The sequence below is a fragment of the Loxodonta africana genome, chromosome 23, assembly GCF_030014295.1.
Source record: "Loxodonta africana isolate mLoxAfr1 chromosome 23, mLoxAfr1.hap2, whole genome shotgun sequence".
NCBI lineage: Eukaryota > Metazoa > Chordata > Mammalia > Proboscidea > Elephantidae > Loxodonta > Loxodonta africana.
In genome coordinates this window covers 22,801,195-22,813,660 of record NC_087364.1, presented here as the reverse complement: position 1 = coordinate 22,813,660, position 12,466 = coordinate 22,801,195, and the positions used below count along the sequence as shown (strand labels likewise).

Here is a 12,466-nt window from a genome sequence, read left to right as displayed (position 1 = left end):
GTGTAAAATATTATTTTATTGTCTTAAAACCAAGGTCTGCTCTAAGTGCCATAGACTCTGTGATATTTTGGTTTCTTTGAATGTTGATTATACTTAGGTAGTAGAAAGATTAAACATTTTTATAGCATGCTGTTAATTTCAGCTGTATTAAAAGTAAAAAACCCCAGAGGTTTTCTGCTCAGTCATTTGATGGTCGTCTTGGTAGATTGCGAGATTAAAGAACTAGGCCTCGATTTACAAGTGTGGATTGACATTTCATACCTGGCTCTTTTCCAAGAGTTGATCTCATTTTATCCACAAACATTAGAAATCAAGCACACCAAACTTGGGCTGACATAATTTAATTTGCCACGTTAGCTAAGTCACAATTAACTGTGTTAAATTGCCATGGTCTGTCTAGTGCAAGTGTTCTGTGTGATAATTCTCTAAGCAAAATCTCGCTTCGATTTCCAAATTAAAAAACAAAAAAACCCCACTAAACCTGTTTCTTCCTAGAACCCTTTAGTTGTGTATATTTAAGTGCATGAAAGTGTTGGCAGTTTTATTTATTATCCTCCCCCAGCCACGGCCAGAAAGAAACAGTTTTTTTTCAGAAAATTTTTGTGCAACTTCACTTGTCAAATGGCATTTTGCTTAAACTGAAAAATAAAAAATAAAAAAACAAGCTAGGGTTTAAAAATTATAGCCTGCTTCTGCAGCTGTTGTTCAAATCAAAAACTACCAGCAAATCCTTTTGCATTAGTTACACCGAATTTGTAACAGCCTTTTATACTGCATGAGGTTGCTGGAAGTCTCCGGGGAGAGGGTAAGCCGAACATGGAGGGAAATAATTAAAGTTGCAATATCCCCTTTTGTAAATGAAAATAAAACGTAGACCTCCCTTTTGGACGTAAGCTAAAGAAAGTACAGGAAGGAAGAATGCATTTGTAGAATTTTAATGAGAAACAAAGTTCGTTGATTTCAATCTTACTATGAAGAACTTTTAATGGCATTCTGGGAAAGCCTCATTTTTACTCCTCACTATTGTTAAAATACGGCCTGATAAAGAACAACTTTGAGGCTGCATTGTTTGAGAAAATTTTTTCATGTCTGCTTGCTGGTGGTTTTTTGGTGGAGATTTTTGGGGGGGAGGGGCTGGCTTAGATACTTAACAGGTGTTTGCCCATGTGGTATTGTGATTTTAAATTATTCAGTTTCTTTTAGTGTTTAAAATAATACATGGTTGTTTTAATAAGGGAAATAATTTCATCCCCTTGAGAAAAATATTGTTAACGGCCTGGACTCTGTTCTCATGATATTGCTTTAAAAAAAAAAAAAGTAACATTTGGATTAAAAAACATAGCTTTATGCTTAAAAGTTTGTGAACTGAGGGTATTTAAAAGCTATTCTTCTCTAGTGACAATCATTAATGCAGGATATAGTTGTTTTTTTTTTATAGTTTGTACATTCAAAAAAAACTGAATAAAAATACTCTTTTTTTTTATTTTAATTTTCCTCTGTCTTGAATTCTATTTTGTGCTTTTTGGTAGATTCTCTTAAGGATGAAAAGATACCTGCTGAGTAGGAATGAACACAGAACTGTTCCGTGACTTGGCAGTTAAACACCTATCTCTTTTTGTAGTTAACTGTAATGCCTGTGGAAACCCTGGTGGCGTAGCGGTTGCTACGGCTGCTAACCAGGAGGTCAGCAGTTCAAATCCACCAGGCGCTCCTTGGAAACTCTATGGGGCAGTTCTACTCTGCCCTATAGGGTTGCTATGAGTCAGAATTGACTCGACGGCAGTGGTTTAGGTTTATAATGCTTATGGCAGTGGATGCTTTAGCATTCTTTTGGGAGTATTGGTTAAGGCCAAGAAGCCCTGGTGGTGTAACGATTGTTTGGCTGCTAACCAGAAAGTTGGCAGTTTGAATCTACCCAGTGGCTCCCCGGGAGAAAAGACCTGGTGATCTGCTCCCACAAAGATTACAGCCTAGGAAACCCTCCAGGGCAGTTCTACTCTGTCACGTGGGGTCACTATGAATCAGAATCAACTTGACTGCACCTCATGGCGATACTGATTAAGGCCCTTCTTTGAGATAACCATATACATACTGGATCCACAGTTGAAATTCTACTTGCTGATGATTTGTTTCATTTTTTGTAATCATTGATCAATCCATTGTTATAACATACTGAGAAGAAATTGGTTTTTGAGGGCCTATTTTCTTGGTGAATTCTTTGCTTGACTTTTCTCAATGAGATAAATTGAAACAGGGTTTAGTGAAAAGCACACAACTGATCCCATTTCTCTCAAGGGGCACTGAAAGGTTGTAGGATGATTTGAAAGAATGACTAGAGTCCTGACACAGCACCCCTGGTCTTGATGTTTTCAGGGGCCTACCCCTTCTAGGGAAACCCTGGTGGTGTAATAGTTAAGAGTTTGGCTGCTAACCAAAAGGCGGCAGTTCAAATCCACCAGGTGCTCCTTGGAAACCCTATGGGGCAGTTCTACTGTGTCCTGTGGTGTTGCTATGAGTCGGAATCGAATCGATGCCGAGTTTTTTTTTTTTGGTTTACCCCTTCTAGAGTGAATGGATTTGAGCAGGGAGGAGCCAGCAGGGACCCTGTCCCTTGTAGACCTCCAAGTCTCTGGGCACCAAGTATCTCCATCTGTCTCTGAGTGGACTGCTCAGCTTGAGTAGGAAAGGCCATCATAGACAACAGTATTACCTAGTAGAAGGGAAAGCAGAAAAGAATATCTTGGTTATCCTACACAGAAAGATTTATTGAAAAATGCAATGGAAATCATTGATAAGAATTGGTATTGGGATACATTTATTTCACAGTGCTTTTTTTTTTTTTATCTCAACTTTAATTCTTTTAATGGGGATTAGTTTGAACTGCGGAAGGAAAGTGATTCTCTTAAGTACAGTAGTATTCCTTTGAAGCCTGTTGTGAGAATTACCTAACATTTTTAAAGCAAAGGAAGGATCTTACTATTACAGTAGGCACATTTATGCTGGTTTAGGTACACCATTAGGTTCCATTTGTCTTCTTAAAGTGTTTGCTGTTATTTTAGATAATCCAAGGCTTATCCTAATTTATACAAGGATAAGAAGGATAAAGAAAAAGCCACAGAAAATCGACAAGTACTTATTTAGCCATTAGTTATGTCGACCTCCCCAACCAGTTCTGTTCAAGCTGTCTGGAAGAATAAAAATCATTTAAAGTTTACTTTTCCTACCTCTTATTCTTGCCCAATTCCTGTGTGAGACTCAGTAGGCTTAAGATGGTCATACTGTGGGTAGAAGAATAGAGGGTGAATTTAAGTCACCATTGAAAAATGAGGAGCTCATGCAAGGAATGGTAAATTCATGTGTGTCGTCCTTTCCCCCATTTAGGCTATTCCTGCCGACTGGTCTCACAGAACATGGCCCTCATCCTACTCAAGGAAGAGTCTTTGGATGTAAGTAGTTTTGCAGAAGTTGTATTTGATATAACTTTAATAAACTGTTTATTTGTTTCTGAAATGATTGATAATCAGAGTTTTTGTTTTTGCCAGAAAACAACTATAAAACTACTGTGTGAGTGTATGTTTTTTGTTTGTATTCAGGAACAAATGTCATACAGGGGTATCTTTAAATATCAAAAAAGCAGCTTAGAATATTGTTTCCTGATAATACATTATTTTACTCATCTAGGATTCTGCATTTAACACAGGATGGTTTTCTTTTAATCTGGTTTAACTTTAATGATTAATTTTGAAGTATGAATGGGGTCTATTATGATTTACACTAAGTAAAAAAAAAAAGTGATAGTTAAAATATACATGAGGCTGCCATGATTTGGAATGGACTTGACGGCAACAGGCTTGGTCTGATTTTTTAGTGATGGTTAACTCCATCACTAAAGGAGGTGAATAAGGAGACTTGTTGGATTTTCTTTCTAGTAGAAATGTTAAAATAAGGATAATATTCTTGTTTCAGGAGTTTTAAAAATTTTATAGTAATACGGCACCAAAAAAAAAAAAAAAAAACCTGTTGCCCTAGAGTCGATTCCAACTCCGAGGGACCCTATAGGACAGAGTAGAACTGCCCCCATAGAGTTTCCAAGGAGCACCTGGTGGATGCAAACTGCTGACCTTTTGGTTAGCAGCTGTAGCTCTTAGCCACTATGCCACCAGGGTAATAGGCTACATATGACCTTAATTCCCCACCATCCCAATAACATGAGTTCATCCAGAATTGAACAGCCTGGGGTTTCCAAGTGCTTTATAGACATGTAATGACCCCCTCATGGCCTAAAGCCAGTGATGACACCAGGAGTGAGAGCTGATCTGAGGATAACCCATGACCTATGTGAGTAATTTGATATGAAAAGATGAACTGAATACACCAGATTCTATTTCTTGGGCCTTTTAACAGGAGATTCTTTCCCAACAGGCATCAATAGTCACTCAGCCATGCAGTGTACTAAATGCCAGTGCTAGGAGCAAATCACAGGGTTAGTTGTCATGGGAGGATATATAGCACAGAGATTTCGTGCTTGAAAATTGGCGAGGCCATGAGTCCTAATGTGAAGGACAAGACACACTCAACCCCTCCACGACTTCAAGGGCAACATTCAGGAAGAGAACCCATGGGCTACACATGCTCAGGGCTAAATCTTTCACCTCCTGGCCTCCAAACCACTATCAGCGAGATACAGTTCTTTGGCTTGAGTTCTTAAGGATTCATCCTAGTATTCTGTTTGTACTTGTCTGTGTCGCTGCCTCCAAGAAATCCAACACTCCCAGGTCATCCCTTATGGACTCTCATTCTCACCTGGCTCTATGGTAGTGAGGAAACCTCCCCTCTAACCAAGTGTTCCCTTCCACGCAACGCTCACACTTGCCTCTATTTTTTTCTGTAGCACTTCTCAGCATTTGAACTACTTAGTATTTTATTTGTGTGTCTATAGTCCCTTAGAGTGATAGCTCCATGGGGAAAAATTGTCTTATTTTATCTGGGCATCCCCACCCCCAAGACAATGCTTGGTATACACCAGGTTCTCAGTATAAGTTTGAATGAATGAATGAACAAGCCCAGAAAAATTTTTCAGTTATCCATTAGAATTTGTATTTAAAGGTCATGCTCATCCTGAGGTAATGGTGAGGGTAGCTACGATGGACCAGGCAGAAGCTGAAGTTCTGAGAGTACAGAGCCTGAGTAAGCAAAGGAAGCACGTTGGTGGAGAGGGCGGGGGAGGGTTGACCTAGAGAGATGCCCAGAACCTTGAACAATCCACACAGTCTGTGTGCACACCCAGAGTGGCTGGTTCCTGGTGCTTCTTTGTTTCAAGATGGTTTTCCAGATCCAAGGCATCTACATCCTTAAAATAAATCCCATTTTCCTGGAAGCAACTCAAGTGGGCCTACGTTTTCTTTTATATACGGTATTCTCTGGAATCCAGGAGATGGACTCTAACTCTATAAGGCACTGTAAGAGTTGCCACACTAAATGGGGCTTTTGGTTTCCTTAGACCTATTGAGTTTTTGAACATCACCAAGGAATAGTTTGTCAAGTCAGACTGAAAAGGTTTTATGGGTATATACCTGCCTTCCCTTAGTAACCTGTTAGCGATGTTTCTTCCTTAACCATTTTTGAACTTTACCTTTTGGTATAAGACTTTAATACATCCAATATCTATTAAGCGTAGATGAACTTTTCTGCCCAACCCACCCCAGTGCCGTCGAGTCGATTCCGACTCATAGCGACCCTATAGGACCGAGTAGAACTGCCCCATAGAGTTTCCAAGGAGTGCCTGATGGATTTGAACTGCCGACCTTTTGGTTAGCAACAGTAGCACTTAACCACTATGCTACCAGGATTTCCAAACTTTTCTACATACTTTTTATTTTCAAAACTCAAAGGAGGCACTCCTTATTTCTGTCTACCAAGAAGACTTCTTTATTTTCATTTATTTTCAACTAAAGTTGGGTTAAAGGAATGCCTAGTCTCATTAAAATTTCATGTATAGGCGTGGCATAAAAGCAGAGTTCTAGAAGGCCAATAATTTATATATACAATAGATCCCTAGATGCACTCTCAAATTAAGCCTTTAAGGTTTCAGGGCTCTGCTGATGAAGCAACCAAGATAGCAACAAGGGAAATGGCTCAAGATACAGAAGGGTTGAGTCTGGTTTCCCTCACTATACCCCCTCATATATGTAGGAGGGAATAAGGGGCCTACTTCAAAGACCCAGAGCAAGTTGTCATCATCTTCACTTGACTGACAAATATGTCTAGACCAGGACTCTTAAGTGCTTATAAATGATTAGAATTTATCTTTCTGTTTTGAGTTTTGGCCTGTTGCCAAAATAACATCTAAGCTCTGTTTGTAATATAGGTAAGACCAATGGCCTTTGGAACAAGGCTACGGTGGTGTGTGCCCTAGGGACCACATTAGATAATCCATTAAGTTGTGGAAGAAAATAATATAATTTCATTTTTTTAGGTTAAAGAAAAAGTAAAGAGAAATGAAGATTTATTAATAACAACATATGGATTACCACTGATACAGCCAGTTCTTATTTCTGGTATACTGACCAGAAATGGGGGAGGGGGAGTAGGTAGAAGGAGAGAGAAATGAGTGGCATTTGCAGAAGAAGAGTTGACACTGGGACTCTCCCTCTGTTCAGAGGGAAGGTAGAGGTTACTATTTTATGTAGAGTGGTTAGGGGAATCCTCTCTAATAAGGTGATATTTGAGCCAACTTGCAGGAAGGGAGGGGAACAGGAGCCGTGGGTTCATCTGGATAGGTGATCATGCATCCCAGTATGCCTGGAATAGTCTCAGTTTACATGTGTTGTAGTGGCATATTTTTAAAAACATCCCTTTTTACTCCTCAAAGTGCCTTGGTTTGGATGGTAAATGATATCATTACCCTGTATCTGGGAGAATAGTGTTCCAGGCAATGGTTCAGTGAGTTCAAAAGTCCAATGTACTTAGGTCTTAATGTGTTTGCACAGCATTGTGGCTGCAGTGGAGAGGGTGAGGGAGACCATGGCTGAGGAAGTCAGTGGAATAGCACCCTGATTCTGCAGCCTTGTAGGTCATTGTAGTGATCTGGCTTTTATTCTGAGTGATGTGGGGAGACATTGGTGGAATTAGAGCAGAAAAGGGACCTGATTTGATTGATCTTTAAAGAAAGGTACGACTTCTGGGCTAAATATAGACTAAAGGGGGGCAAGAGCAGGAGCAGGGAGACCAGCTAGCAGGCTATTGCACGAATCCAGGTAAGAGGTGATGGTGGGTTGAATTAGGGTGTTGGCAGTATTGGTGACAGGAAGTGGCAAGATTCTGGGCATATGATATTTTGACAGTAGAACTGGCAGGATTTGCTGTTTTATTGAAAATGGGAAATAAGGATAAGAAGTAAGAGTGACTCCAAGGGTTTTGATCTGAGCAACTGGAAGAATCAAGTTGTCATTTCTGAGATGAAGAAGACTGTAGGAGAAGCAAATATGATATATGTTTGTGTGCATATATATATGTGTGTCTGGAAGTTCAGGGGAGAGATCTAAGAGATACTTGGAAGTAGTCAGTGTATCATTTTTAAAGCCATGAGACTGGATGAGACCCCCAGGATTGATTAGAGATGGTACAGAGGTCTAAGAATTAAGATCTGGGGGTACTTCATTGTTTAAGAGTTTGGGAGATGAGAAAAGCAAAGGAGACCAAGAAGGTGTGGTCATTGGGGTAGGTAGAGAAACAAGAGAGGTTGGTATCTTGGAAATTAAGTAGAACAAAATCTTTCAAGAAGGAGGGAAGGGACAATTGTATCAAACGTTTCATGTACATCTAGTGAGATGAGGTCTGAGATTAATCATTGGTTTTAGCCATTTGGAGATCATTGGTGACCTTGTCAAGAGCTGTTTGATTGTGGAGATGAATGCCTGATTGGAATGGATTCAAGAGATTAAGTGGAGAAAACAAATATAGAGGATTCAGTGAGTTTTGCTGAAACTTTTCACAGGTCTTAGATTAGCATGATAATCCATTTCTTTATCCTGATAAGCAAGTTAATAGATAATTTTTGTCTTCTTTAAATGTATATTAAACCAAGATTTTTAAATAAATTCAACCAAGAAAATAATATTCCTTTCTTAACATTGTCTGTTCAGTTGTAAGTGGTGAATGTTTGTTACTAATGGCCTCGAAATAATTAGATGAATCAGTCAAAACTCTAAACTTAATGCACTAAACTCTTTATAATCTATCATACTTTTGTCTGTAGTTTGTTAGTAAAACAGAGGTGGCTGTAGCTACTTAACAAATCATTCCCATCCAGCGGGCTTATTTATTTATGTCCATTCTATAAAAAAAAAAATAATAATAATACAGCTTTGGGGGAATGATCTCAGAAGTCTTTATCCACCACTACTGCTGATAATGGTGTCCTTGCAAGCATCAAAAGCATAGAGAGAGAGGAGGCATGCCTATAACCTGTCAGGGAGCCTGATGATTCTTGACTTACCATGGCTGGCTTCCTAAGTGAAGAAAATCAGGAATTACATGGTGTATCGTACAGGTATATCATGAAAAACGTTAAATGCCCACAACGATGGTGGTTCTGAGGCTAGGATAACAACGTATTTTGCTGTGTCAGTGGAGCCAGGCTATTGGAAGAGAAAAATTATTACATCAGAGGCTTAAAAAAAAAATTCATTATTGAAGTTTATTCTGTGATCAAGTTTCTCAGCGCTGTGGTTCCTATATAAGATAACTTATGTAGCCCTGCGTATGTTTTATTTGGAATGACTTCCAAGATGTATGTAAGACAGAAGCTTTGATGTTGTTCACTTGATTAATGGGATTATAATCATCAAGCTTCGTTCTGAGGATAATTTAGGTTCCCTGGCAGTCTAATAGTTTTCAACCTTATTTACGCCTCTTTTAAAATTATCCAATCCATTTAACGTAGGGAAAGATAGATATAAATGTGGAAAAAAATAATTACTTAGAATTCACTACCTAAAGACTGTAATTAATATTTTGGTTAATAGTCTATGCACATTTTTCTGGTGAAAGTAGAAGCATATTTTATTTATGTATGTGTGTGTAGACTTTTTTTTCAAAAACAATTATACGTAATAGATACTTGTTAACCTGTTTTTTACTTTCTTAACAAGAATTCTCTGTAGATCAATAAATATGTAACTATCACCCTCTTTTAGAGAACTATATAAAATTCCATTGTCTCTATTGCCATGATTTATTTAAGCCTTCAACATTATTTATTTATTTATTTAATTCAGATACCTTAGATTTTTCTACTTTTATAGCCTAGAACTTAAATTTAAAAACAATGTAAAACAAAATGGTGATCATTATATTAAAACAAATGAGCAGAAAAACACATTTTCCATAAAGGGTTAGTGAGAAGTGAAAAATCTTATATTATGCTATGATAAATAAATTTTAGAAATGTAGGTATACAATTCGTTAACCTAAAAGTTTGAATTAGTAAATCCTGATGTTTTTAGTGTTTTGTTTTGTTTTTTGATGAGCAACTCTTTTAATAAGTAACATAGACTTGTAGACTTAGAAATACTGTTTTGAAAAATAGTGTGTTTTCCGCTGGATCCCAACCCAAAAAAAAACCAGCGCTGGATAGATCATGGGAAAATAAAAAGCCTATGAAGAGAATACCCAGAGTAAGAAAACAGAAATGTGTATGTAATTTGTGTTTCCATGAAATCAAGACATTTGAGTACTTTTAGCAGACCAGGCATTTTGCTAAAGTGGTAGATGTAGCAATAAATGGCAGCATGTTCTCTGCTTGCCACAAATTTTTATTTTAACTGAGCAAATAGTCTCTAAATATTGACTTATGAAATTAAGTTGTTTTTGTGATAGTTCCAACAAAGGAGAAGTGTGTGTTGCTAAGTATACACAGCTAGGACAAAGGTTATCAAAGTTTTTCTGTAAAGGGCCAGATAGTAAATATTTTAGGCCTTGAGAGTCTTATGTTCTTGGTTGTCGTAATAGGAAAGCAGCCATAGATGAAATGTGGGTATGCACACATGCACACGTGCACATACACGTCTTACGTATCTATGTATGTGTGTATATGTAATGTGTACATATATAGCTCCCTGTACTCACATTCTTCTCAAGTAGAGCATTTTCCTTGCAAATCATAAATTCTCAATATAATTTTAGAGACTCCGTTATCATTCAGCTCATATTGTATGAGCACAACTGACTTAACCAAGAAATCAGTGATAAAAAGATCATTATAAAAATCTTAGATTCATAGAAATTTAAAAATTACACTTATAAATAAGTCAGGAGTCAAAGAAGAAATCATACTGGAAATTAGAAAATTCTTAGAATTGAATGATTAAAAAAATACATCACATCAAAACTCATGTTCCAAAGAAAGAAGTTTGTATATTTGTAATATAATTACTGATTATATTACAGAAGAAAAAAAGCTTAAAAATGAATAAGCTATATATACAATTTAAGATATTAATAAAAGAAGATCAAGAAAACCAAAAATGGATTCTTCGAAAAGTCTAATGAAACAAACCAGAAGCAAAGCTGGTCAAGGAAAAAAGCAAGAATTTTAAGAATGACCAGAGAGAAATAAGTACAAGTACAGCAGTGATTAGAATAGTAGGAGAGTACTGTAAATAACTTTAAGCAAATCCGAAGCTTAGATGAAATGATAATTATCTAGAAAAAATATGCACCTTTCAGAATCTGATTGGAGGATATAAAAAACCCAAATAATGTTACAACCATTAATGAAGCGGTATCACTACTTATAATTTTTCCCACAAAGAAAACAGTCGACACACGTAATATTTATAGTACAGGTTTTTCAAGCATTCAAAGAACAAATAATTCCAATTCTAAAGAGTCTTCCAAAAAAAAAAAAAGTGAACACGTTTCAGTGTCTTCATATTAAAACCGGTAGGGGAAGAATAATTAAAAAAAAAAAAAAAAAAAAGTTACAGGCCAGTCTCAGCTATGAAATGAGAGGTAAATTCCTTAACAAAAGTTTAGTAAACCAAATCCAACAACTAAAAAAAAAAAATTTTTGATTAAGTTGGGTTTAATTCTAGGAACGTAAGCATAGGTTTAGTTTGGAAAAATTAATGAATATTGTACTTTACCTCATTAATAGATTAAAGAAAAAATCATCTAATTAAAAAAATTAGATACAGGAAAAAAAAAAACCCACTAAAAACCTTAACACTCATCTATTATTTAACAACAAATTTATAATCCTAGGAAAGAAAGGGACATTCTTAACCCAGTGAGGTTCATCTACCCAGACCTATGCCAAACCTCATACTTAATGGTGAAATGATAGAATCACTTCTTTTAAGGCAAGGCAAGATCAGCATACTCCTTGTTAGCAGTCCTTTTTAACATGATACTGAAGTGCTAGCCACAGGCTGACAAGATAAGGAAATAGAAGTAAAAGTTACAAGGATTAAAATAGAACAGAGACCATTGTAATTGATGGTGTGGTAATGATTGTCTACATAGTAGATACAGGAGAATCAACAGATAAATCAGTATAATTAGAATTTAAGAGAGATTACTAGTTTTTTTTTTTTTTTAAGGAGCCCTGGTAGGTCAGTGATTAGAGCTTAGCTGCTAACCAAAAAGGTCAACAGTTCAAATCCACCAGTCGCTCCTTGGAAACCCTATGGGGCAGTTCTTCTCTCTCCTATAAGGTTGCTATGAGTTGGAATTGACTTGACAGCAATGGGTTTGGATTTTTTTTGTGTGTGTGTGTGTGGTGCAGTGCTCCTTAAAAAAAAAAAAGAAAACCTGGCAATCTTTGTAAGTTCCTATGCTGAACCATCTGTTGATCCTCCTGTATCTACTGGAGCCCTAGTGGTGCCATGGAGCCCTGGTGGTGCCGTGGAGCCCTGGTGGCACAGTGGTTAAGAGTTTGACTGCTAACCAAAAGATTGGCAGTTCAAATCTACCAGCCGCTATTTGGAAACCCTATGGAGCAGCTCTGCTCTGCTCTAAGGGATCAACTCAAAGGGTTTGATTTTTTGGTTTAGGGTGGTACAGTGGTTAAGAGCTTGGCTGCTAACCTAAAGAAAGGTGGGTAGTTTACAGGCAGTTTGCAGGAGAAAGATGCGGCAGTCTGCTCTGTAAGGATTACAGCCTTGGCAACCCTATGGGGCAGTTCTACTCTGTCCTGTAGGATCACTCTGAGTCTGAATCACTAGATTTTTTAAAAAGAAACAAAACATTACATACAATTGAAGCCCCATTTGTTCTCCTTTACCCATCTCCATTGCCTGACAGAAATTCACAGTCTGGAATTTGGTGTTTTTTCTTTACATGAATGTTTTTATACATTTGCTATATATGTATATGGATCCCTAAACTATATATAAACTTGTTTTGACTTTTTTCAGTTTTATGTAAAGAATTCATAATTTATGTGTATTTACTAAGTTTGCTT

At 37.1% G+C, this 12,466-nt stretch overlaps 1 protein-coding gene across 1 annotated transcript in view; it reads left to right on the top strand.

Annotated features, from left to right (window-relative positions):
- ATP8A2 (ATPase phospholipid transporting 8A2) overlaps positions 1-12,466 on the top strand; it is a 697,351-nt gene that overhangs the window by 183,250 nt on the left and 501,635 nt on the right. Inside the window, exon 23 of the mRNA XM_064275334.1 lies at positions 3,382-3,446. Within this exon, the coding sequence (XP_064131404.1) occupies positions 3,382-3,446 (65 nt within the window). The remainder of the gene's footprint in view (positions 1-3,381; positions 3,447-12,466) is intronic.